Source organism: Typha angustifolia, chromosome 10 (genome assembly GCF_048772165.1).
Source record: "Typha angustifolia cultivar Huaian chromosome 10, ASM4877216v1, whole genome shotgun sequence".
In the NCBI taxonomy this organism is placed as follows: domain Eukaryota; kingdom Viridiplantae; phylum Streptophyta; class Magnoliopsida; order Poales; family Typhaceae; genus Typha; species Typha angustifolia.
This window is the reverse complement of record NC_133248.1, coordinates 6,434,151-6,460,705: the sequence shown is the minus strand read 5'-3', so window position 1 is coordinate 6,460,705 and position 26,555 is coordinate 6,434,151. Positions and strand designations below refer to the sequence as shown.

At 36.5% G+C, this 26,555-nt stretch overlaps 1 protein-coding gene across 1 annotated transcript; it reads left to right on the top strand.

The window, feature by feature from the left end:
* The first annotated feature begins 17,096 nt into the window (after positions 1-17,096).
* Positions 17,097-24,586, top strand: LOC140768826 (probable carboxylesterase 16). Its single transcript, XM_073109254.1, has 2 exons — positions 17,097-18,230; positions 23,736-24,586. Exons 1-2 carry the CDS (start codon positions 17,521-17,523, stop codon positions 24,271-24,273), a joined length of 1,248 nt encoding a protein of 415 aa, XP_072965355.1. The 5' UTR covers positions 17,097-17,520; the 3' UTR covers positions 24,274-24,586.
* The last annotated feature ends 1,969 nt before the right edge of the window (positions 24,587-26,555 follow it).

Sequence of the window (26,555 nt, the reverse complement as noted above, 5' to 3'; positions counted from 1 at the left end):
ACTTGATATAAAAATATATGACCAAACCAATGCTCCTAATTGTAAAATAATTTGATAACATGATAAGAGACAAATTGATATAGGACTCATGTCGTATCTTATTACTTAAATATTATATATATTTTTTCCTTATAAATTCAGGATAGATATAATGAGTTTTCTATTTTAAAAACTTCCCACAAGAAGTTTTCAACAAAATTGCTCATATTAAACTTTCAAATTTAAGATATTGCATTCAACCTAGTTAATAATTGAATCAAATTCAGGTTGACTCTTGCATATATTATTTTCATTTATATATTATCATACTTGACTAGTCTTATCCTGCTTGAATTACACTTTAATCTCACATGTAAGACTAGAGGGAGCATTAATTTTGACTAGTTCAATAAGATATGAAATACACATATATATGACATATTTCAAATATCATAGTATCCTAAAATATACCCGAATAATTATCATATAATTGCTTAAAGGGTATTGGCATTATTTAAATTCCACATTATATTATTTAAATTTGTATTCAAAATAATATATAATATTCATCGTATATCTTTGGGATATTTTCAAAACTTGATTTGATCTATGGTATTTTGGAAATTTGATTTGGTATTTGTAAGAGGTAGAATGGTGTCATATATCATCCTTGGCATGAATTATCTAATTAGATAATTATTGGATCATACCATAATGTTGAGTTGACATAATTATTCATTAAAACACGAGTATCTAACACATGAAATCTAATACACTTAGCTTTATGAGCTAAATAAAATTGAGTCTAATCCATAAAAAGCTCTCTCGATAAATAATTACATCTTTTAGACATATTTTATCATGATATATTTCATGCTACATATGCTATAATCTCGTGTGTGTGTGTGTGTGTGTTAGTTGAACTAACATCTAAATGATTGAACTTATTCTTTCTTTAGCTACATGAAGTATATGATTGAGTCACATATCAAAATAATCTGTATATAAAAATAAATATATTACTAGCTACCAGTGTAACTTCAATTTAATTTATTCCTTTCTATTTCTCACCCCCTTATAACTAAATAATTTTTTTAACTTTCTATTTTTCTCCACTTCTCATTTTTCGATAATTATTTTATAATTACTTCCTTTTAACTTTCTATTTTTCTCTACTTCTCATTCTCATATAACTATTTCATAACTTCCTAACTATAATTAAACCATAAAGACTGAACTTTATGGAGAATGCTAGGAGAGAGAAAAAAAATCCTATTATCCTATACTCTCATACTTTCACAAAGAATACCAAATCTTATATCATACTCATATTCCCAAAAGTCTAGTTTCTCCCTCATCGTTGACAATGCTCTTCTCCACTCAAAGCATATTAAAGAAGAAGAAGAAGAAATAGGTTGAAAAATGATTTCATCAACAACAAGGGTGAATGTTTCTAAGCCCTCCAATGCCTAGAAACCCAAGACCTTTGTCATATATATTCTTTATTCTTTTCTTTTTGAAGATGTAAAGAATTGTAAGCCTCGAATCTTTAATAAGAGGTTTCTCATTCGAAAATAATAATGAATTGTCAATCTCATTATCGGTTTACACACATTTATATAAAAAAAAACTTATGTCTTGTGATGATATTGAGAACTCGAGTGTATACTATTATGTACATTGTATTTTATTTTAATATTAATTGCAATAAAATTTCTTAGAATCCTATCTTTTGTATCATAATTTTGTTGTTGAATATCAACCTAGCCCTAACCCTCCTAGCATTCGACGTCCTTTCTAGCTATCGGCCACTTCCTTCTAGCGGACTAATCTTTATTTCCCTTTCTATCTCTCTCACCTTTCTCTCCTCTTCCACCTTTAGCTAAGATTAGATTTGTCTAGGTCGAGATCCACCGTGAGCTTTCTTTCATTTTGTCGACACCATTCCTCTCATCATCACCCAATCTATCTCTTCATCATAGCCCCACCATCCTCTCCACAACTTTAGCCATTGGCCTAAAACCACCCACAACCTAGCCCCTAACTAGTAGCCACCACTGCTTAGCCGCATGCCACCCAGCTCCACTCGTAGCCCCTACCTACCTTCGACCACCCCTTGCCTCCTTCCATCCTCATCACCATCCTGCGACCTAGTTCTGCCCTAGCCAAAACCCACCAATAGCAACTTACTTACCAAACTACACCACCACCCTAGCTGAGTCCACCAATCAAGTGACCCAACCCTAGCCGAGAGCACTTGCTTTATTCAAGCCTTATTTGCTCTCAACCCTACCTTAACCGTACCTAAGGTCACTACACCTCCTATTGACCATCACTTATCCCTGGACGCACAGTCTCCATAGCTCATGTTCTCCATTGCCCCAGCCAGCTCCTTCCCTAGGTGCACGCGGGACCACCAACCAGCAAGTTCGCCCACTGAGTCCAACCTTGGCACCCCCATCTCATCTAAACCTAGCTCTTGTCAAATCCTTCGCACGGTCACCCCTATTTTAATCAGCCACCCAGTTCCCTTGGAAACGATGCTACAAACCAAAGACTCACTCCTCTAGCCAGCAATCCAATCTATGGACACATAAACCAACCAAGCTATCTTCCGCTCTCAATCTTGGCCTAGCCCAAATTGGATTACTGAATCGCATCGAAATCAATGCATTTTCTATTTTTTTTAAGAATAAGTGATTCCACATTCAAAATGATGAGCTAAATGGGATTATCGAGTCACATGGAAAATCAATGCATTTTCTATTTTTTAAAGAATTAGTGATTCAACGTGCAAAAATGATGAGCCACAAAAATAATTCCTTTAACATTTAAATTTGTTAAGTTCCTTCAAAGGGATGGATTCTCCTTATCTAATAATTGTGTAGTAATATATCTTTTCAAGCAGTAGCAACACTAAGAAGTGTCCACCTTCATTTGTCAATTAATGCATTATTATGACTCAAAACTTAAAGAAGTACCAAGGCTATCGTATTTCTTCGGGTTATTTGCACCAAAAACCTACTTGATTTTTAATTTGGCAGCCAATGGTTTATTTTCAGTTTTCCTTGCACCTAAGGCTTTTTTCTTGCTTTTCTTCCAACTTTGCTCTTTTTATTATTTAGTGTCTCATTAAATATTGACGGGACACCATAAGAGAGAAAGAAATGACCCATACTCATCTTCTTCTTCTTATGCTGTTGGTAATTCTTTTTCTTCTTCTTCTTCTTCTTCTTCTTCTTCTTCTTTTTCTTCTTCTATTACTACTTATTTTGTTATCTCTTAATCCTTTTTTTATACAAGTCTCCAATCGCTCTTAATCTCTGATCTTCTTATACATGTCTCTAATCGCTCTTTCTACTTCATCATTGAAGTTGTTAAAAGACAATGAAATGGATATGGCAAAAAAAAGTTGTTGAAAGACAATGAAATATAAATTATCACCACTATCTCTAATTAATCTCTTATTTTATTAATCAAAGAGCGATTATAGAGACTTTTATGTAAAAAAGAAGATAATGATTAATAGAGACTTGTATAGAAAGCGTATAGAAAAAATAACGAAAGTTATTATTATATTTGCAAAAGTTATTATTATATTTACAAAAATTATTATTATATTTGTGAAAATTGTTAATATTTTTTTTCTTCTTATTAAGGCATAGAAGAAGAAGCAATAGTAGAAAAAATAATAGTAGAAGAAGAAAACTATATATTAACAACTTTCGTAAATATAATAACAACTTTCATTGATTTTTAACAACTTTCGTTATTTTTTCTAAATATTACAGAATTTACATATTTCACCATTATAATTTACATAGAAACAAATAATAATCATACAGAGTCATGCTTTTCGTTATTTAATTAACATAATATACATATTTTATTATTATAATTTACATAGAAATAAATAATAACCAAAAGTATGATTCTGTCTGATTATTATTTATTTATATGTAAATTATAATGGTGAAATATATAAATTCTACAATATATAGAAAAAACAATAAAAATTGTTAAAAATCAAGAAAAGTTGTTATTATATTTACAACTTTTGTAAATATATTAACAACTTTCATAAATATAATAACAACTTTCGCAAATATAATAACAACTTTTGTTATTTTTTTTATACAAGTCCTATAATCACTTTTTAATTAATAAAGTAAGATATTAATTAGATATATTGGTGACAATTTATATTTTATTATCTTTTAACAACTTTCTCTTTTGTTTCTATACACATTTCGTTGTATTTTAACAACTTCAGTGTTGAAGTAGATTAAAAAGAATAAGCAAGAACAGAAAATAAGAACAAGAAGAAACACATTAACAACTTTAGTAAATATAATAATAACTTTCACAAATATAAAAATAACTTTAGTTGTTTTCTCTATACAAGTATCTATTAATTATTCTTTTTTTTTCTATGCAAATCTTTATAATTGCTCTTTAATTAATAAAGTAAGATATTAATTAGAGATAGTAGTGAGAATTTATATTTTATTATCTTTTAATAACTTTCATTTCTTTTTCTATGCACATTTTATTATAATTTAACAACTTTAGTGAAGTAGATTGAGAAGAAGGAGCAACAACAGAAAATAAGAAGAAAAAGAAACATATTAATAACTTTCGTAAATATAATAATAATTTTCATAAATATAATAACAACTTTCATTATTTTTTCTATACAAGCCTTTATTAATTATTATCTTTTCTTTTCTATACAAGTCTCTATAATCACTCTTTAATTAATAAAATAAGTGATTAATTAGAGATAGTAGTGAGAATTTATATTTTGTTATCTTTTAACAACTTTTTTTTTTCTATACGCATTTTATTGTCTTTTAATAACTTCAATGGTGAAGTAGAAAAAACGATTAGAGACTTGTATAAGAAGAAGATTAGAGATTAGAGAGTGATTAAAGACTTGCATAAAAAGAATTAAGAGATAAATAATTGAATAGTATAAGAAGAAGATTAATAATGATAATAATAATAATAATTACGAGCAGCATATGAAGTAGAAGATGAAGAAGATAAGTACGAGTTATTTCTCTCTCTCTCTCTTATAGTGCCCTATCAATATTTAATGAGGCACTAAATGATACAAATGACAAAGTTGGAAGAAAAGTAAAACAAACCTCAAGTGCAAAGAAAATAAAAAATAACGACTGTCAAATCGAGAACCAAGTAAATTTTCGGTACAAATAACCATATTTCTTCTCCTCCATAGGATATCCCTGTCTCGCCGTTGGCTATACAATGAAAATTCGAGAGCTAGTATTTAATTGATATGAAAAGTGGCGATCATGCGCACCCAAGCTGGAAGCCCAGGTTTCATTCTAGATAAAATATGATTTGAAATATTAATCTTTAGGCTGGATATTAGCATAAACAATTAAATAGAGAATATATTTAAGATTATTGGCAAGGAAATCACCAGTTGTCGAGAAGAGGATAGTGCCATCAGCATATCTTAGAGAATGGCAGTAGAGATTGGAGTAGGGACAATATCTTAGTGCAATTATTAGCCTGAGCCAGATAGATCATACTAAAATGGAAATGTTACCAAAATAATAAAATAAGAGTAAATTAGGACTTGATTTTCTACTATAAATTTGAGTAATGTTATGTTGACTGTGGCATCACAAAAATAAACTTGAATATGTCCAACACGATTCATATTCATACTCGTATCCGAGAAAGACAAATGGATATAGATATAGAATGATCATCTTGACCTCAAATTAACGTTTTTTCCCACTCTAAAATAAGGATAAATGGCTTGGTCACCTGATAGTCAATGATATTTTATTTTAATAAAAAAAAAACCTAAATGACTAACTAACGAGATGAACATTTGAGAGATTTTAGATAGTTGATGGGGTCAAACTAAAAGAAATTATAAAAAAAACTGGCAGAGAGGGTATATGTGAAAAACTATTAATAGTTTTGAGGTATTAAATTTGAAAATTGAAAAAAATAATCTGATTCTAAGGCTGGTGACTTTCAGAAGACAATGAAATCTGAAATGGGTTTATGTTCCATAGCTCATATGAAAGAGAAAATTGTATTTTAATTTCACTGGCGGAGAAGGGGATGAGAGAAAACTGTATTTAAATTTAATTTAATTAAAAATTCAAAATAAAATAATTTGATTAAAATATACAATGAAAGCATCTAGATTATTCTGGAAAAAATGGCTGCCAGACTAATCAAAATTTTCTCACGACACACTAATAAAAGAGTTATATTGAAATTTTCTTAAAATTTATGAATACTATAATCTAAAAAAATTTAGAAAGCCTCTCCGAAAATCGAGTATGATACAGTGTATAATGCCACATGCCACATGCCACATGAAAGCGTATGACGAGAACTTACGTGAAGGCTTGCGATGGGCTTTGTACGGTTCAGAGTGACGAGCGGATGATGTCTTGTAAGGGACGTTCTAGGAGAGTGTCTAAGGATTGGGACTTGGGAGTAGTTTGGTTGGATTAGTTGTTCACCGGTCATGTCAGATTCGGCATGATATTTTTTTATAATCAGTTAAAGGGTTGTTGTTCACCAGATTTTCACATAGATCTTAAAATTATTTTTTGTTACAATGTGAAATGACTAATTATTGTGAAGAAAAATACCTAATAACTATTATACCCCTAATAAGTATACCAGTCTCCTCACCGTCCCCATCTCCAACTCTGCCAACACCACCACCGGTGGTATACCCGATGAAGAACCTGAGACCGAAGGAATCGCAGAATCCGGCGATCCCCTTCTTCGCTGAAGGATAATACCGAATAAGTAGTCGATCGCGTCGCCCCGCTAGTAGCCGATGGTGAAACCGGAGGAGCGCCACTCCACCACCTCCTACAGCAGCAACACCATCAGCTGTAGGTGTTCTGGAACTACTATATGGCGGCATGAGATCGAGCACGTCGGCCCGGATCAAGAAGATCACCGCGGAGGCCCCCATCCCCTTTGCCAAGGCCTGCGAGCTCTTCATCCTGGAGCTCACCATCCATCCACTCGTGGCTGCACGCTGAGTGCAGAACAATGACATTACCGCCGCGATCACCAGGGACCGACATCTTCAACTCTCGTCAGCGAATCACAACGTATTTTGACTTCTTCCTTCTTGAACTCCTTGTTCAGCTACAACTCGATTCCGGGAATAAATCCCAAGCTTTATTCCCATTTTTTTGCGTTTAGTTGTAAGCTTACTGACATGTTGGATTCTTACCCGAGTATGATATCGAGATGGGCTCAGAGCGGTGAACTCGAGCCAGAGATCGATGAGCAGCACTGGAAGCTACGACGACCCACGAAAAGGTAGCAATGGAGTTAATTTCAGCTGATCGTGGACTGGCGGATATTGTGGACGATGAAGGTATATCTTCATCTTATTGGCCACCATGGCAGAGTCGCTTGCTTTTCTCGGCGTTCTACAATCTTTACAAGCAAATCAATCTTTTACTATCAACTAAGTGAAATAGAAAGGAGTAGTTATTACAAGAGGCTGTATGCAGATCTTAACTAAGTAAATAATTTAGATCTAATTGTCTTCATTCTCTGACAGCATTTGGTTATATGTAATTTATGTAAATTTCATCTACAGGAATCGCCGAAAAACTTCTGAAGTGGAACCAAATGCTTGCAAAAACATGCTGATAATTCAGGGAGCACTCCTCTCCACTATGTAGTGTCAGCTGAAAATGATAAAATGGTTAAAATTCTATTAGATCACGACAATTCTCTGACATATATCGCAGACTTAGGTGGCTTATTTCGGTGCATGTTCTGCTATCACGGGCAAAGTTAGTATATATAGTTGATGAACTCATCAAACACTGTCCAAGAAAGGAATTTGCTTCATCAAAAACAAGTCGACAGTCCGATATGTCCACAGAAGGTCAGAGCTTGTGAAATTGATGAATGGTAGGGACTATCAAGTGAATACACCTCTACATCTGGCAGTAAGAATCAGAGATCAAGGGATTGTTATTCTATTGATGTGAAACCACTCCATCTTCTCCCTCGACTCCTCTCCCACACACACTGCCTCCCGGTCGCACTACTCCTCCGACCCGGCCTAGCCCGATAGACTTCAAGCTGGTGCATCGTATCGAGAGCGGAGACATCAGGATGGTGTATTTGTGCTAGCTACGCAGCGAGGGCACGTCGCGCCATGCGTATGTGATTATTGTGGAGGACGGAGGTTGCCTACGGTGGAGGAAGAGGTGGTGATGGTGGAGAGCGGACGAGAAAGAGGGTGATGGTGATAGAGATGGAAGGAGGATGAGAGAAAAGAAAAGAATGATTTAGCTGACGGTAAATCAACAGAAGGGTGATAATATAATTATCTAAAGTTTGGAGGGACATCGTAAAAAAAAAAAAAGTTTAGGGGTCTATATGAAAATAGGATATAGTTCAAGGGGTGTAGATTAATACTAAAGTTAAATACTTAATTATAGTATGCTGGTCTAAATTTTTGACTCAGTATTATTTACCTCCTCAATTATAATAACGTACAATTTATCTAATTTATTTATTTAAGATGTTATAATATCCACTCTTATAAAAATGTGTCCAGTGTTACACGTTAGATATATCATAACAAGTAATTTGTGCATTTTTATAAATAAAGTGCTCTTGAGTTAAAGTTTAACAAGACAAATATAATTTAATTAAATGAAATAATAAATTATTAATCTTGTAGAATGTGAAATGATAATAATAATAAATTATAAAGAATTTTGAATAAATTTCCTATAAATTAATTAATTAGATTAAATTTTGCAAATACAATTCAGATACTGCTCGAATACTGTGGTTGCTCCGATGTATTTATGTTGCAAATACTACTATGATCTATAGGCTATAGTTTTATGGGGAGGTTTTCACCAAACTAATCCTATTCTAGATTTTATATGCTGAAATAGACCCACCCAAAAGGTAATTCCAAAAAGGGATCTGGTTTTGTCATATCAGCATTTATGTCAATAAATATTTTACTTAAAAAATAAAAGGAATAATAATTGGTACATTCTTTATAATAATTGGTAGCATGGCTCGGCAGACTTTCATTTTAGTCTTGCGACTACTTACCAAAGAAGAGCCATTGGACCATGGCTTGGAAATGAAGCAATTGATTTGAGAGACCACTCTTTGAAGGTGCTGCTTATCATTCTCAAAGGCTGCTGCGTTTCTTGTCTTCCTAATAAACCACATTGTGCTGAAGGTGTACCCTAAATGCTCTTTCATTAGCTTTGTGCTAAGGTGCATCACCCACTCATCCATGCTAATAACCTCCTATCCTGATGAAGCCCTAAAGTTGTACGCCTTGTGTTTTGAGCAAGGTAGGACCAGTGGGTTTCTCAAATAGATTTTGTGCCCTTCAAAGAGTTTTACCCATAGTGTAGAGATGATCTCGCTTTTTCTACTGGTATCCACTTTGGCACTGAAAAAGACTGCTGGTTTATTATAGTTGATGGCTTGGCCTGAGATTTGACAATAAAGATCGATGATTTCTCTCAAGTTTGTTGCGTCACGGAGAGTAGAGCTGCTAAAGAGAAATAGATCGTCGACAAACATAAGATGAGTGAGCTACAGTTGCCTTAAGATTTGATACTTGTCAACCTCTTCAGCTTAAGCTCTCTGTCAAGAAGGATGGATATTGAGCCAATAATGAGGTACAGGGTCAATGGGCACCCTTGCCTCAGTCCTCTTGAGAGGGTGAAGTAGCCATCGATGCTACCATTGACATCAAGTGTCAGGCTGGTGGTGCAAAGGCAGCTCATTACCAGGCATATGAATTTATTCGGGAAACCGTACAAGGTTAAGCAATCACCAATGAAACACCATTCCATGTGGTCAAAGGCCTTTGGTAGATCCACTTTTAGCATGAACGCTCCTTTTGCACTTCGAGAGATTTTGAGATAGGCGAGCACTTCTTGGGTTATAATTTGGTTGTTCACAATCTACCTACTAGTGGTGAAGGCGCTTTGGTTTGGCGCAATGATTATGTAATGGTTAGATAGGAGTTGATTAGGAAGGAAATAAAGGTTCCAGCAGTCGAAAGAACCCATCTCAGAACTAGGTGTTTGAATGGCTCTTCAAGCATTTGAACATAAATTTTGAGAGCAAAACATTAAATAGGCATTCGGACGGCCCTACAAGTGTTCAAACGCAATTTCCAAAAAGCAGAAAAAATAGGCATTTAAACACCCCCAAGGTCGTTTGAATGCATTTTCCCGAAAGCCAGAAAATAAATTGGTGTTGAGAATGTTCGAACAACAGACAGCAAGGAACTCTAGTTTATGTGTTTAATTAAGTGTTTTTTTGCTTAATAAGATTCAAACCTATTTGATCAAATTGCCAAGTCTAGTCGAGTTAGAGTGCCACCTATAAATTAATGTAGTGTGCACCGAGATAATTATCTTGTATTATTGGCTATTACAATGGTATTAGAGTTGATCGGATCTTAGACCATCTTGAAGCTCCATTAATAGTGAATACAAGGTCTCGAAAGAATTTAGAAGAAACGACAAATATGAAGGATCATTAGACTGTCTTCAACCAAAAAGAGATCGAGGGATACTCCTATCAACCCTAGACAATCGGAACCCACAATTGGCCATGTTAGGTCACAAGGTAGCATGTCTCTATGGACATGATACTCTTTTATATGTTGGACAAAATAAGGCCAGGATGGGAAGTCGCAAGAGCAGCTTAAGAGAAAATGGTGGAACTCTTAGCCGATGCACTTGTTGTTAGGGTGACCACCTCCACATCTCCAGAACAACCTCGGGAACAACCACCACCAAGGAATGAACTATTGTTGCCCATGCCACAAGAGCGAGAAAGAGAAGTAGAAGGGGGGCTACCCTCTCCATCACGTATCGATTTATCCAGAGAACCCAAGAGGCTTTGTAGAAGACGGAGAGTGGCATGAATCTGAAGAGGACGAACCACATCATGAAGACAAGAGAGGCTACCAATGAATAGGCTAGGGGCCCCCTCCTTTAAAACTTGCACTACGGCATCCACCTTTGGAAGATCGAGGTATTTGCACTCGAATGACAAACATCGACTTTTCCAAATTTAAAAGTAGAGACCCTATCGAATGGCTATACCATGTTGAGCAATTTTTTTCTTTCCAACAGATTGAGGAAGATGCTAAGGTCTTGCTAACAAGTTTTCATTTAGAAGGTCTACCCTTCTACTAACGGCAAGTTGGAGCATTGGGAGGAGTTTAGTGCTAGAATTTCTCAACGTTTTAGTGCTGAATGATATGAAGACTTTGATGCCTTACTCACTAAGCTTATGCAGCAAACTATTGTTGGTACTTACCAAAAGGAGTTTGAGAAAAAGAAGTAGAACGTACAACCCGATGTGGTCGGATGCACTACTATGGAGTTCATTTATATTAGGGCTGCGGGGGGAGATCCAGGCGGATGTGAAGGCTCTTCGACCTGCCATCTTAATGGAGAGGAAGCGCCAAGAAATAAAGAGCCAAACCCACATGCTAGTGGCAAGTCAGGACAGCTGCTACTCGGCTCGGCCACTAGTAGTGTTTGGTGGACTAGTTACCAGACAGAGAGCAGCGAGGATTTTTCAAGGCCAAAGGGTTCCACTTCGGCCATTTACTGATGTTAAAGGGAGTACTAGACCTACAGTCCAAACTATCACACATCCACAGGTGGAGCGAACGGCTAAGGATCTTTGCTTTCAATGTGATAAGCGTTTCACACTCGGACACTACTACACACGAGCTACGGGTAGCATAATGCTCATTGATAGTCGAGAACTTCGAAGAGGATGTTGTTGTTGAGGAAGAATGCCTAGAAGTGAACAATTTTGTTACAAAACTATAAATAAAGTATAAATATAGATAAAAACCTAATTATAATTAGGTTGTGGTTCTCACTCTATCTTGATTAATTAGGCACTATGTAGTCTTTACTTTATAAAATAATAAATAAATAAATCAACTTAGTATTTCATTTGTTACAAAATAATAATATGTAATAAATTATTAGAATTACTTAAAATGTATATCATAAGAATATTAGTATATAAATCTAATAATTATAATTTACAAATCTATCTATTAATCTAATAGAAATATAAATAAATAATACCTATATTTATGTGTAATAGTTTATAACCTAATTAATCATTAAACATACTAATTATAATTAATAATAATCATGTTGAAAAATATATATTACTATTAAAATAATTAATATCTAAATAAGTTATTTCCATTAATTAAGAAATAAGTACCTAAATAAATAAATAAACAAAAATAAAATAAAATAAAAAGAGCATTGCCACTAGTGCTGGACTCGGTCCAGCATTGTTTGCTATAATGCTCGGCCGAGCCCAACAATGTTGCAGAAACAGGAGAAGAAGAAGCTAAGAAGAAGAAGAAGAAGAAGAAGAAGAAGAAGAAGAAGAAGAAGAAGAAGAAGAAGAGAAGAGGAGAAGAAAGGAAGGGAAGGAAAGGCTCGGTTTCAGCAAACTCGAGAGTGAAACAGTGTAACAACCCAACCTTAAAAATAAAAAAATAAAAAAAGAAACTAATTCCATTGCATGACACGACGTGGCCGGCCATAGTGTAGCCGACCTCGTGCCATGCAGTGGCAAGAGAGGAGCGCGCCACGTGCCCCAGGCGCCGGCCCGGCCAACCTGGCCGGGCCATTCCTCCCCACTGCCTCTCTCTCAATATATATATTTTTCTTCTCCCCACTCTCTCTCTTTCGATCTCTCTCTCTTCTCCCCTCAAACTCTCTCTCTCTCTCTCTCAAACTTTCTCTCTCTTTTTCCTTGTGCCGTCGCCGGCTTGTCACCACCGGTACCCCGAATCCCCTTATGTGAGATCCCGTGGACCATCACGATGAGTTAATATTTGACTGACGGACGTGAAAGATGCGTGGTTCATGTCTTCTGATCAAACTGTGAGTAGTCTTATCCCCTAGATGCATTTCTCAAATTATGATATATTATATATTATGTATATACATGTTTTGGCCTCCAACATGATTATATGACTTTATCTAGAGATGATTTCAGTCAAGTATATTTTATCATGCGTTTGATTAGGCTGATCTGAGATATGAGTACATTGGTGATATATAGAGATGATTGGAGATGATTCTACTGCTATAATTATATACCGAGATGATCTCTAGCATGAGTGTGCATGTGGTAGACTAGCGGGAGTATGCATGTGTTAGATACATGGTTGGAGACTACATTGCATCATTTTTCTCTTGATTCCTGTTCCACCTAAAATTCCTGGTTTCTATTAGCTAGGCGGGTGCCCGATCTGGATGGATTTTGATATACCTTTAGCTTATGGCAGGGTATGATTTTGACTAAGATACCCTTAGCGTATGGCAGGGTATGCTTTGAGCCTACGGGTAAGATGTTGAGATCGGGTACCGGGTGTTGACTGTGCACAGTGGTCTAGTATGATGATGACATATATAGATGACATTAATGACTAAGATGTTGAAAAATGCATATGATTTCATTATCATCTGATTACCTGATTATTTAGTGGTCAATATACATCAAATATGATTGCATTTGATATCATAGTATGGTCATGGTCGGCATGCATCATATGTCATATTTGAGAGAGAGAGTTATGATGATAGTATGGCATGATGATTTGTTTACTGATTGTCGAGGATTATATACTTTTATCAGTTATGACATGTTATCTACTTTTTATTTATATATTATTGATGATACATTTATATACTCATTCATGGCATGACTTTTTGACTCATATTATTCAGTACATGATTTTCTCTCTATTTGGCATCACTGATTCGAGATAAGATCTATTCACTGAGCTTTTTGCTCATCACTCTCTTTATTTCTTTTCTAACCCCCTCAGATATGTGGTACGTGATAGCGACTTGAGATATCTTGAGAAGATATTTTAGAGCGATAATGAGGTGAGCTATAGATGCGAGATGATATATATGATAGTTTATATAGAAATTGAGTTGTACTAGTATTTGATATTTGTACACTTTTGTATTAGACGATGATTTGTATAATACAGGTCGAATCATAGTGTACTCTTGTATTAATTATATCTTGATGGTTTGTTGTGGCCTTTGTGGGTCCTGCTAGATTATGTAGTGGTCTAGTGTATATTATTATGGACTTGGATATTCATATGTTAATAGGTTTATTTGGTGATGGATTATGTGATCATGGATATGTTAGCTAGTTTTATTTGATAATGTCATGATTATATGTACATAGGAGAGTATCTGTGCGTGAGGGGCCCCGCCCGACTTGTCACGTACGTCGCGCATGCCGTGTGGGCGCGTGGGCGTGTACGTGCCTATGCCGGGCGGGGGCGTTACAAAGAGGCAGTGAGTGAGAAAGGGAGAGAGAGGGGGGGGAAGAGAGAGGCTCACCTTGGTGACGGCAGGCCGATGGCGGCATGAGGGAAAGAGAGATAAAGAGAGTTTGAGAGAGAGAGAGAGAGGCGATGGAGGGGGCTTGGCGACGGTGGGGCCCACTACACTAACTGGCCGGGCCGGTAGCTGGGGGCACGTGGTGCCCACAGCCCGCCCGCCGTTGCATGCCACAAGGCCAACCATGCACTGATTAATTTTTTATAAAATAGGTTGTTACACTAGGGTTGGGCTGGTTACCACCATCTTTTTCGTTCTTATAGATGATGGTTGAAGTCGCCTATGATGCAACATGGGACCTTAACTCTGGATACAAAGACACTTACTTGATCCTATAGAGGGGTAAAAGAGGAGTGGTAAGGGTCTCTATAAACCTCACTAAGATACCAGTTTAGAAGGGTGTACCGACATTCAAACTTTGCTTTGATGAGCTAGATGCGGCTTCCAAGATTTCTTACCTTAGACTATCACCCCAAAGAAGCCACAATCCACTAGAAAAGTGACTGAGGTGATGATGAAGCTATTGCAGGAAGGGAGATCTGCTAGGATAGCTTAGGCCTTATTCTTGCCACACTTCGTTTCCAATAGAAAGGTGAGATTAACACCCATGTTATGGAGGATCTTCTTGAGGTTCCTGATTGTCAAGGTGTCTCCACACCTTCAAAAGTTCTAGGATAGAAGCTTCATGGTTGACCTTGTTGCACCTTGGGCCTTACTGCCTTGGCCATTTTTCTCGAGGGAGGTTCACCATTTTTACTAGACTTGAGAGGAGATTTGGATGGTCTTGGATTAGCCAACTCTAGTCCATTTCTTTTCCCGAAGAGGAGAAGCTTGTTGAAAGGGTGGACAAACTAGCAGCTTAGATCCTAAGCATGATTTGTGCTCATGAGAGGTGGCAAGATGCTGTTGAGAAGCTTGATACCTAAGGGTTTTCTGTAGTGCACTCTAGAGTTTTCCCGATAGGGGTAATTGTTGATTTAGGGGAGCAACTCATGCATGGGCTTTGGGTCCTACTTTTCTCCAAATTGGATGGAAGTGGCTAGCCCGATTTGGCGTACCGAGACGTTTATGAGGGAAGATGTTTCTTGAATACTTGCTGAGGACAAATGTGTCAGACCCTTTCTTATAATTGATTGAGGAGCGAGCTTCGAAAGGTTATAGGGTAATGGAGAATTTAGAGTCCAAGGCCCCTTTGTCCTATGTAGCTAGTAGAGGGATTTTTGAACAACTTGGCTAAGGAGTTGACACCTCATCCCCCTTAGGTCTTGTTAAGTTAGTTTGGGGGTATTCTCTTCTGCATTAGACATAGGCTGGTAGGAGGCAAGCCCTCCACGATAGGCCATTTGGTGCAAAGTGTTGCATTCTCTATTGCCACCTCTAGTCTTCTACTCTTGTGAGGGGGAGCTCATTCCCAGCTAAGAGAAGTAGGGCTTGAGCATGTCTAGTAATTTTTCGTGAAGATTCTGAGGGTAGTCTTACTTTATCAAGTTTTCAAGTTTACCACGGTGAAGACAGGCATGCATCTTGTGGCCTATGTGGCCATAGAAGCTATAATACCACCATAATAGACACTCATACTTCACCTAGACCTCAGTCGATGCACCGTCGAGGAGGGTGACAGATAGAGATCTTGACGCGTACTTGTATGAATAATGGCCATTTGTCTTCCTCAAGTGATAGCGTAAGGATTAGAACACCCACTCTTATTGTCAGTTTTTTTTGTCATGGAGGGGGATAAGTATTCTAGTGGGAGGCCATGGAATTGCACCCAAAATTCTAAGTAGTTGAAAGTCTAGCATTCGACTAACAAGTTGGACTGGAAGGAGTTTAGGACAAATAGGTCCCAAATAAAAGACCAGGGTGAGCTCGTCCAGATGTACCATTTATCCTTTTCGCTTTCAAATGTCATTAAGAAGGTCTTTTTGCCTACCTCAATAAACTCTGTTCCTCTTTCTATGTTCCATGCCTTCATGTGGGTAGCCTTCAGACAACCTGCATTGAATGGCTTGTCGGTCAAAAGTCTTCCGGTCAAACAATGGTTGGGATTGCGGCTTGGAATAGTATTGTTAGCCATCAAGGGAATGGATTCCTCCATGGCATTTCCTTTAAGCATCTCAAAACCACAGGGTGGAGGGAGTAGAGATAGCAGCTTGGAAGCAATAAGGTATTTGAGGGAGAACAAGAGGTTATGATTTGAATGCAGGCAAGTACAGTAGGTATGAGAGCAGCAGGAGGTGAGTTCGGTGGGAGAACGAACTAGGCTTAAGTATCAAATAAACTGTCAGTTATATTTAGTGTATCCTGAAGAGAAAATTACTGAATATCTTAACTTTTTATTTGATAGAAAAGAAAATTGAATTTATTAGCGGTTCATTTCATAGGCAAAACGCTGATTAATTTAAAATTTTACTATTGGGTTGACAATAAAGACCCTGAGCTTATTATAAAGATAAGACTCCTTTAGCATTACTGTGGTCTATTTTAGTAAATAAAGTTGAGGGGAGGGTTAGTTTGGTCACAAACTCCTCGTATCAGTGGCGTATTTGCGAAAGAGCCCAACAAGGGAACGTGACAACCAATTCGCTTCCAGAATTCCTCCACCGACAGCGTCAGATGCATCATATTGCATTCATGTAATTCTTTCCTTTTCTGTTCCAAATTTCTAATTCTTCGTCATATTTTTTTTCCTTCTCTTTTTTATTTTTTATTTTTTATTTTCTTTATCCTCCTCGCCGAAGTAGAATTTCTCCAAGTTCAAACAGCACACCATCACATCTTCCACCACCCTTCTCTCCTCTCTGATCCATTCAACACCCAATTAGTCCATTGAAACTTCCCTCCCATCCATTTCAAGGCTCCCAAATTTTCCACCAACCTTCCTTCTTCAACCCGCAATCCCAAATCAATACTCTTTTGAAAACGTAGACGTAGTAAGAGAGAGGGATTGAGATAAATAGATCCAATTTCTTTTTCTCTTTTTTTTCGTTTTCTTTTTTTCTTGTAGATGGATTGAGAGAGAGAGATTAAAAGATCCGATCTTTGAAAGAGAAAGAGGAGATAGAGGATTCTGAAAACCGAACCGGAGATGCCGAGCGTTGGCGTCAAGCTCTACAGCGTGATTTTCAAGCTTCTTCTCAAGCACCGCCTCCAATCCCTCCTCCAGATCTCGCCGGAGGGGGCCGCCGCCTGCGGCGACCCGTTCGGCGTCACCTCCCGGCCAGAGGAGTCCACGGCGCCGGCGAATCCCTCCTTCTCTGGCGACGGCGTCGCCACCAAGGACATCCACATCGATCCCCTCACCTCCCTCTCCCTCCGCATCTTCCTCCCCGACTCCCCCGTCCTCCACCAAACCCAACGCCGCTACAGCTACAACTCGTCGCCGGCGGATCTGACCACCAACGGTGCCTCGTACGGCGGGTACCTCCCGTCCGCGGGCGGGGGCGACGATCGCCGCCGGTCAAGGAGGCTGCCGGTGATGATTCAGTTCCACGGTGGGGGGTTCATCTCGGGGAGCAACACGTCGACGGCGAACGATCTGTTTTGCAGGAGGATCGCTAAGCTGTGTGATGTGATCGTTATTGCAGTCGGGTACAGGCTGGCGCCGGAGAGCCGGTATCCAGCGGCGTTTGAGGACGGGCTGAAGGTGTTGAATTGGCTCGGGAAGCAGGCAAATCTTGCGGCTATGGGGACTGTGAGAGGGGGAGGGGTAATTGAGGGGCGGAGGTCGAAAATTGTCGATATGTTTGGGGCAGCATCGGTGGAGCCGTGGCTGGCGGCTCATGGGGACTCTTCGAGGTGATCTTCCTTTCCTTTGGTTCCTTTATCATTGCCATGTTAAGATATTTACTTAAAGAGAGTTTCTCTTGATTTGTTTGTAGAATGTCATTAAATATAATGCAAATATAGTAATTAAAAAACAATTAGCTTCTATTTCATGGTCGATATTATATAACTCTGTGTGATAGCAAATGTTAGCTGTAATATTTTTGTTTGCATTGTGCGGAATATGTCTAAGCTGTTGGATCAATTGAGGTTTAGCCTTAAAAACTATTTGGTTATTCAAACTTTTGAGATGTGAGGTCAACAATGCTAGATAAGAGATTAACTTAAATATGCCGATGCTATAATTTTTGTATTGCTCCAGAATCCAGATTATCTAATAAGGCAGCGACCACCTTATAGTCTGTGACATAACCTAAACGATGCAGTAAATCAAATACATATGTATGGTGTGCAATTTGGTTACCTATGGTTCACAATTGTTTTGATCAGCTGTACTCTGAAAGCTATCAAGTCCAATTATAGTTAGAAGAGGGTTGTAAATTTGTTTTGCATGTATTTATGCCACAAAAGGAAGAGCATTTATTCTCTAGTGCTCATTTACAAGCAGTTATTTTAATGTTTGATTTTGTTACTGTTCTCGAAAGCTTTGCCTAGATGAATATGCCTTTCGAGATTATTAGCTTGATTTTTTTATCATCTGAGTATTCTTTTTTGCATTTGAATTTATGTTATCTGTTATTAATAATATCATCTTACTTTTACTTTAATCATCTACTTTGTGAGAACAGGAATTTTTCCTTTTTCACTGTCACAGAAAAAACAAGAAATATAAAATGTTGACTGTAGATGTTACTTGGTGTAGCACGATGTGTGAATTTGTTATCCAAAATCAAAATTATGATGTGCAAATCAAATTTCCCTTCTTTTGATTTTAATGACTATCTGTTGGTGAGTATGCGGAATATATTCATGTATATACTATCACTTGGGAATATGTTTATGTATATGGGGTTCATTAACCTCTGTTACAAATGTTTTTTCATTATCATATATCCGTTCATTTACAAAGTAATTTCTGGACTAGACTTAGCAATGCTGCTCAGTCTTAGACTCTCAGTAGGTTACTGTTTTGAATATCTTAGCATATTTGTAATGTAATTTTTCCCTATTGGCATGTAGTTTGATGTGGTTATCTAATGCACGGTTATAGACTTCTAATAGAAGAGCATACAAGAGGCAGCACTGCCTAGGCACTTAATTGGGAACTAAAGGGAGTGCCTACAGTCAAAATCTGCAAGAGATGAAATTGCAGCAGTTAGATCAAAGTAAATAAATGAAAAAATTATGAAGTGATCTTGTAAATTCATTATAACAATATTTCTGTTCTGAACACAGTAATCAGAATCATCATTAGTCTGCAAGAGAAACATACCACTTTGCTTATTAATGTCAGCCTACATAGGTAGGAGAAAATTGATGCGGATGCCTAGCTTGCTTTTGCTAGACTAACCAATTTTTGGCATCAAGTTTACCGAGGTGTTTCTTCTTTTTTTTTCTTAACAATGATAAAAGAGATAAGATAGAAGCAAGGTTCGAAAAATCAGGATCAGTATTGGGATTGGCATTTCGGAAAAACGATATGTATATTTCTAAAAATTTAGAAAAAAGCTTACCAAAAAATAAGAAAAGAAAAAAGAAAAACTATAGTGCAATAAAAATTAAAAAACAGAAGAGATTAGAAAGAGCGTGAGTGGAAGAAAATCAAACAAAAAAAAAAACATGATGTAGTAAAGAAGAAGAAAAAGAAGAAGAAAAGAGAAGAAAAAGGGAGAGAGTGGAAGAAATGAAAAAAATGAGAGAAATAAAAAAAATTAATTAAAAAATTATATACTCTGAAGTTCATCGGAGTTCGTCGGAGTTTATCGAAGCTAGATCTCTCCGTAAGAGAAATAATGATTATATGTAAGAGAAAAAAAAGAAAGAAAGAGTAAAAGAAAGAAAAAGAGTAAAAAAGAGCGAAAAGAAAGAGTGAAAGAGAGAAAGAGTTCGGATTGGGCTTGGATCAGGATCGGCCGATACGGCGAATCATGAATAGAAATATACATGAGCAACAATGGCCGCGCTGACCGGCACAGGGCGTGCCGACTAACACTTACCATACCAGTAGCATGCTAGCACATACTTCCTAGTAGCTTCTTTGCTCATTATTGACTTCATAGTCGATCTTGTTATCAAGCTTGCCACTGTTGCTCATTATTGTCCTCGTCGCCCCCCAAGCTCGAGGCACTGCTCGCACCTGTTAGGTGCCCTAGCCTGAGGAGGAAGAAAGAGTCGGTGGGTCGGGTCAGGTTGAATAAAAACTAAGTTGCAGATTTATCGTTAGCAGCAAGTGTAGACGACAAGGTCGACGGCGAGCAGCAAAAGGTAAAGGTAAGTAGTCATCGTCTTTTTTTCTCCCTCTCTTGCAGCACGGCTAACAAGTGTTACGACACATGCCATGCCGGCCACTGGTCGGCATGGACCGTGCTGGTGGCACGACCATCCTTGTGCATGAGCTATAAATAGTAATAAATTGTCAAAAAAAAATAGTAATAGTGTTGTGCTCTAGTAATTTATGTCTAATCCTTTTATAGAGAAAAACTTATTCAAAACATAGAAAAGGTGTGAGTTGATTTTAGGATTGTAATTTGTAATTGAAAAAGGAGCAATAAGAAACCCTAGGGCAGCATAGATGGAGGCATATACAGTAGACCACCAGGCTATTTATGATGGTCGAGCGCAAGGAATCAAAGTATTTTATTGTTCTCCTGCTGCTGGAACAAGAAGATTTTCTTTTTTATGAAGAAATCTTCTCCCTTGCTCACTTGCATGACTTTTTATTGATGTTCTACTAAGCAAGGTCTCATTTTCTGTTATATCTGATAAAACTTAATGATACCAGATTCAAATATGATGTGCCCCACCCTGGGAAACAGAGGAACAACAGTAATCTCACAGTTTCAAGTAATATTTCAGCCACAATACCAACAAAAATTTGGAAATAAACTTACAAGGCAACATGTAGCTATTTTATATCCTAGTGACAAATTGTTGACAAATTCTATTTTTTTCATCTTATTGTGCATATTCAGTGCAATATAGAGCTCTATATTTTCTTGTTGCTAAAGCAAATCTGTAGACTATCCTTCAACTTCTAGAATGTATACAAGAGAATGAGGATGATGCCATACTGTCTTCACCTAAGTCCTAGTTTTAGCCATTCAGAATGGTTAGGACTTGTGAATATGTCGAAATCAAAATGAGGCAGGGGTTAGTATATGCTGGTTATGTGGTTATACCCATTTGCATCACTTTGATACCCATTATGTACAAGATATTATTCAGGCAATTCACTGTGGTACAAACTAGTGGAAGTTTTCACCATGCTGGTGAAAGGTGGATATATATATATATATATATAGCATGTATACTTACTTGGTCCTTGAATATGCTTTCGTCTTCCTACAAACTCAGCATCTGGTGACATGTATGACCTCAATCGTGGGCCTCTGCATGTTACTTTCTGTAAAGATGGATTAAAATATTATCAAAGAACTTGAGAGCTTTATGTTTTCTCTAAGAAGGCTAATGCTTTTCTTATAGATTGATCCTTGTTTGCTTTGAGATTAAGAGAAAATTTAGAATAGCTATTTACTCCTAAGTTGTACCTCTAATCTAGAGTAGTATATTATAATAATTATTTTTGATGTGACATAAATAGTGAGGTAAGGTACAAATAAAAATTGAAATTTGACTCATACTCTTGATTTGATGTGTAAATTTACAATAAAGTGTTCTCATTTCTTATAGGTATACTTGCATACTTATAAGTATGAATTGTATACTCGTAAGTATGCAATGAGATAGGTGGGTGATGGAAAGAAGAGTTAGGTAGGAAAATTATGCAGGAACTTTTGATTTGTGTAATGAGATAGATAGTGGTAGAAGAGGAGATTGTGTAATGAGATAGATAGTGGTAGAAGAGGAGAGAGAATTTTAAAACAATTTTAGTCAAGTCAAAGGTAAAATTACAATTGGATTATGTATGGAATAATTTGAATAGTGTTTCTAATCTAGAGTAGGAATAATTTGATATTTACTTTTTAATCTAGAAAGTGTTCCCTAATCTAGAATAAGAAAAAAGATAATCCTAAAGCAAACAGGGGTTTAATGGTATAAATTTCACTGTTAAGTTGCCTATTATGTTGACTCTGGATTATCCAGTCTGGTAGGTAAACGTTATCCTAATGTTGTCACCTTCTTATTTCCAGTTAAACATTCTATGTAGTTTTTCTAATTATTTAAACTTTAATTGTGGCTTTCCAAATGGGAGCATCTAGTCCATCATTCAATGATTTAGTACTAGCTAAAGGTTGTAGACTGGAAAGATAATTGCCTCAAAATTGTTCAGCTAAAATCAATGAGAAAGCATATGAATTCTTCTGTTTAATAACAAATATAACTTAACAGTTGAAGAGTAAATATTCATGTGGCAGACCCTAATAGTTAATAGTAGATACTTATGTTTTAATTTATCAGTGACCACTCAATACTATAGGTAAGATAGTAGGGACTGGCATATTTGAGAATTCTAGATGGTTGTGGAGGCATGATGGTTTCTGGAGGGAGAATAATGGGTACTTGTCACAGGATAGTAGATATTAGCTCAGAAATTCTTAGATACATGCTTGAATTTATAGATGAGCAGTAAAACATACTTTGGGCCTAAATGCATGCCTGTACAGTAGAAAGAACTTAAATTTGCCTCAAGTCAAAAGAAGAACAGACTTATTTTGTGCTGCTGAGTGCAAATGTTGCCATTGAATATCATGTCTTTCTGTAGCAATATATGGAAGGTGAATTAGCTTTTTGCCTGATAGTTGAGATAGAGTCTTGTTTTATTTTAATCTCTTCTCATCATTATTATTTAGAAATGAGATTTGGAGTTTGGTAACGTGCAAGAAGGTATGTGAAATTTTCTTAATGATATAGGGAAGTGGGACCGTGAACCTGGTGGTATCTAGGAAAATACCGGCCTTTTAGTAATTACGTATTGAGATTATTATGTAAAGTTCAGATAGCACCATTGTAAGTAGATTGTAGGAGTGAGGGTAATGTGAATTTTGTTTAGTAAAGAAATTATAGGGGGTTATGTCTTATGTTCGATGTCTGTAAAACTATTTCTGCTCCTATTGTCAGATATACCAGGCTGACTTGACTGCTCATCTCACTAATTACTTTATGTTGCACCTGCTGTACTGTTAATTTCTTTGGGATAACTCGCCTGTCTACTGATTTCACTATTCATCCAAGTTCATGTTTTGCAAATTGATGAGGTTTTGGTCTTTTTATCCTAGTCAGTAGTAAGCATAGAAAAGATATTATGAATTGGTGTGTCATTCTTAGGATTTTCTAGATAGTATTTTGTGGTAAATAGTATGACCTAAGTATCTTTCACTTCCTGATGTGGTAAAACAGGTGTGTTCTCCTTGGTGTGAGCTGTGGTGCCAATATTGCTGAGTTTGTTGCTCGGAAAGCAGTTGAGGCTGGGAGGCTTCTTGAGCCCGTGAATGTTGTTGCGCAGATTCTGATGTATCCCTTCTTTATAGGAAGTGTACCAACACGCTCAGAAATAAAGCTAGCAAACTCTTACTTTTATGACAAGTCCATGTGTATTCTGGCTTGGAGATTATTTTTATCTGATGAAGAGTTCAGCTTAGACCATCCAGCTGCAAATCCCCTCATTCCTGGAAGAGGCCCACCATTGAAATGCATGCCTCCAACCCTGACTGTTGTCGCTGAGCATGACTGGATGAGGGATCGTGCAATTGCATATTCAGAAGAGCTCCGGAAAGTTAATGTTGATGCACCAGTTCTTGAATACAAGGATGCAGTTCACGAGTTTGCAACACTTGACGGGCTCCTCAAGACACCACAAGCACAGGCCTGTGCTGAAGAGATTGCAATATGGGTGAAGAAGTATATCTCTCTCCGAGGGCATGAATTCTCATATTAGATGTACCATCTTTCTTGAAATAGATAGAAGGGAAAAGCATCACCATAATTTTTTTTTCCACACACGAGCTGTTGGTTAGAGTGCAACAACCAGTTAGCAGGTTCAACGACGTGAGTTGAATTTTTTTATTTTCATCATTTACTTTTGTATCATAAACATGTGAACAGTAGGCTCAGTTGATAATGATGCTCTCCCATTCAGTTCACATTCTTTTATTCCTTTTACATTCTTTTTGTAATTTGGAATTACCAGAACAAAAGTTTATCAGTATGAACGTTTATTCTTTACTGCATAATTTATGGCATTATTATTATGAAAGAGATGACATGAAATCCCATAATAAGGGTTTTAGATTGGTAAATACGAAATATTAATATTTTTCTTTCAGTCATGTCAATTTCAATATATACAGCCTTGGTCGAATTCTTTGAAGGTAACATGAAACGTGATATATATATAGATATCCTACTATTTTATGTAACTGTCACTAGTCTGTTTTATCACCTACAGAATAAATTTTCTGGTAAAAGTACCACAGGAGATGGTTTGCTGCTTTCAAATGTTCGTTTACACAAATGTGCAGTTCTTTGCACATTTTCCACTTTGTCTTCTTAAAACTGAGACACCATGTAATGAATCTAGTATGAGATTATCTTTCCAGTATACTGCTTCATGTTTATCTGTGCTGAAGTTACTTAACTGGGTCTCCTGTATATTCTATTTAACTGGTACTTCTAATGTCAATATTTATTTCATGTTAAGCTCCCAGTATCTGATCTTCAGTTTCATATATATATATATATGCTTATATTTTTTTTTCAGATATTGATTTGTACCCTCATTGTAGTACAAAAATACTCTCTGTGTGTGCCTCAGTAGCTTCGTACTGCTTCTCTTTTATTTTATTAGATGCTTCAATTCTGGTGGTTTGTTTTACCCTCCTTTACCTCCCTTTTGTGATCTTTCCTTGTAGTTCCTGGTAATAATATAACCTCATAAATGATTATCAGCTGACAAGCAAAGTTAGTATTGTTCTGTTTGCTTGTGAGGATCAAGTGATTTGCATACTTAAGGTTTCAAACATAAAATGGAGATAGTATGTACGGCTTTTTCTTCTTCTTTTCTTGAAGAGAACTATAGTATGTAGAATTTTGTATCTTTTAGATGCAAACTGCGTGGAGAAAAGTTAATTATAATTGAACTTGCTTTGGTTAAATTAGCTGCCGCACTGAAATTTATAACCATTAGAAAGGTAATATATGCTTTGCAATGGACTGATCTTAAGAGGATATATATTAATTCTACTAACTATTTCTTTGGTTTCAACTCCTCTACTACTCATTTATGGTGGAGCAGTTGAAAGGCGAAATACTGGAAGAAACCGAACCAATTTCTAATAATTAATTAGCAACATATTTGGTTACCTTCAATCCTCGCTTTTGAAGCTCGACGTTCTTCTTGACCTATTTCTTGCCAGAATTAGGAGAGGATGGATTGAAGAGCCAATGCTGAGATACTGAATATGAGGCGTAGCATGACTCGGATCTCTTATAGCTCAGTGTGAAAGAGCTCAGACTCCTGCAACCCCTCAATTTCAAAGCCGAACATTTTGTTCTTAGAAGTGCACAAAAGGGAGAGAAATGCAGCAGCTATTTACAGAATCCTTAATAAATTAGTAAGGACTGGGTTATCGGTGAGTCTGGTGTGACGTCCTTGCATTGCCATGAAAAATGCATGGTCTTCAAATCCAGCATTTCAAGAATGCAATATTGGTTCTAATATCTACCTGACAGTGTGACAGGACTAAAGAGGTACCAACTTAATCTTGATGTCCGGGAAAATTGGATGAAATGAAAATAATAGGACGGAAAAAAGAGTAAGATTAGAAAAATAGGTTGAACAGACGAGGTGCTTCAAGCTTCATTTAATGACAATTTTTATTTTCCATATTGATGCCCTAAACCCTGAAACACTATTTTTGAGTATTTTGCAGAAAAAAAATTTAAGTTAAGTTTTCACCCGAGGTTTGAAAAGTCGATATCGTATCGGTCGCCTGGATCGAATCCGACTTTTAATTACGTAAAACTCTAAATATTATTTTAAAAATTTAGAAAAAAGTTTACTAAAAATAAAAAGTAAAAGAAAGAAAAACTATGTTACAATAAAAATTAAAAAGAAGAAGAGATTAGAAAGAGCATGAGTGGAAGAAAATTAAACAAAGGAGAGAGCTAAAGAAATAAAAAAATAAGAGAAAAATAAAAAAATATATTAAAAAATTATAT

Bases quoted from the DNA above. Each gene is read 5' to 3' on its own strand.
- LOC140768826 (XM_073109254.1), top strand. From the start codon at position 17,521: ATGCCGAGCGTTGGCGTCAAGCTCTACAGCGTGATTTTCAAGCTTCTT. The intron at 18,231-23,735 runs GTGATCTTCCTT...GTGGTAAAACAG, and splicing joins GCTCATGGGGACTCTTCGAG to GTGTGTTCTCCTTGGTGTGA.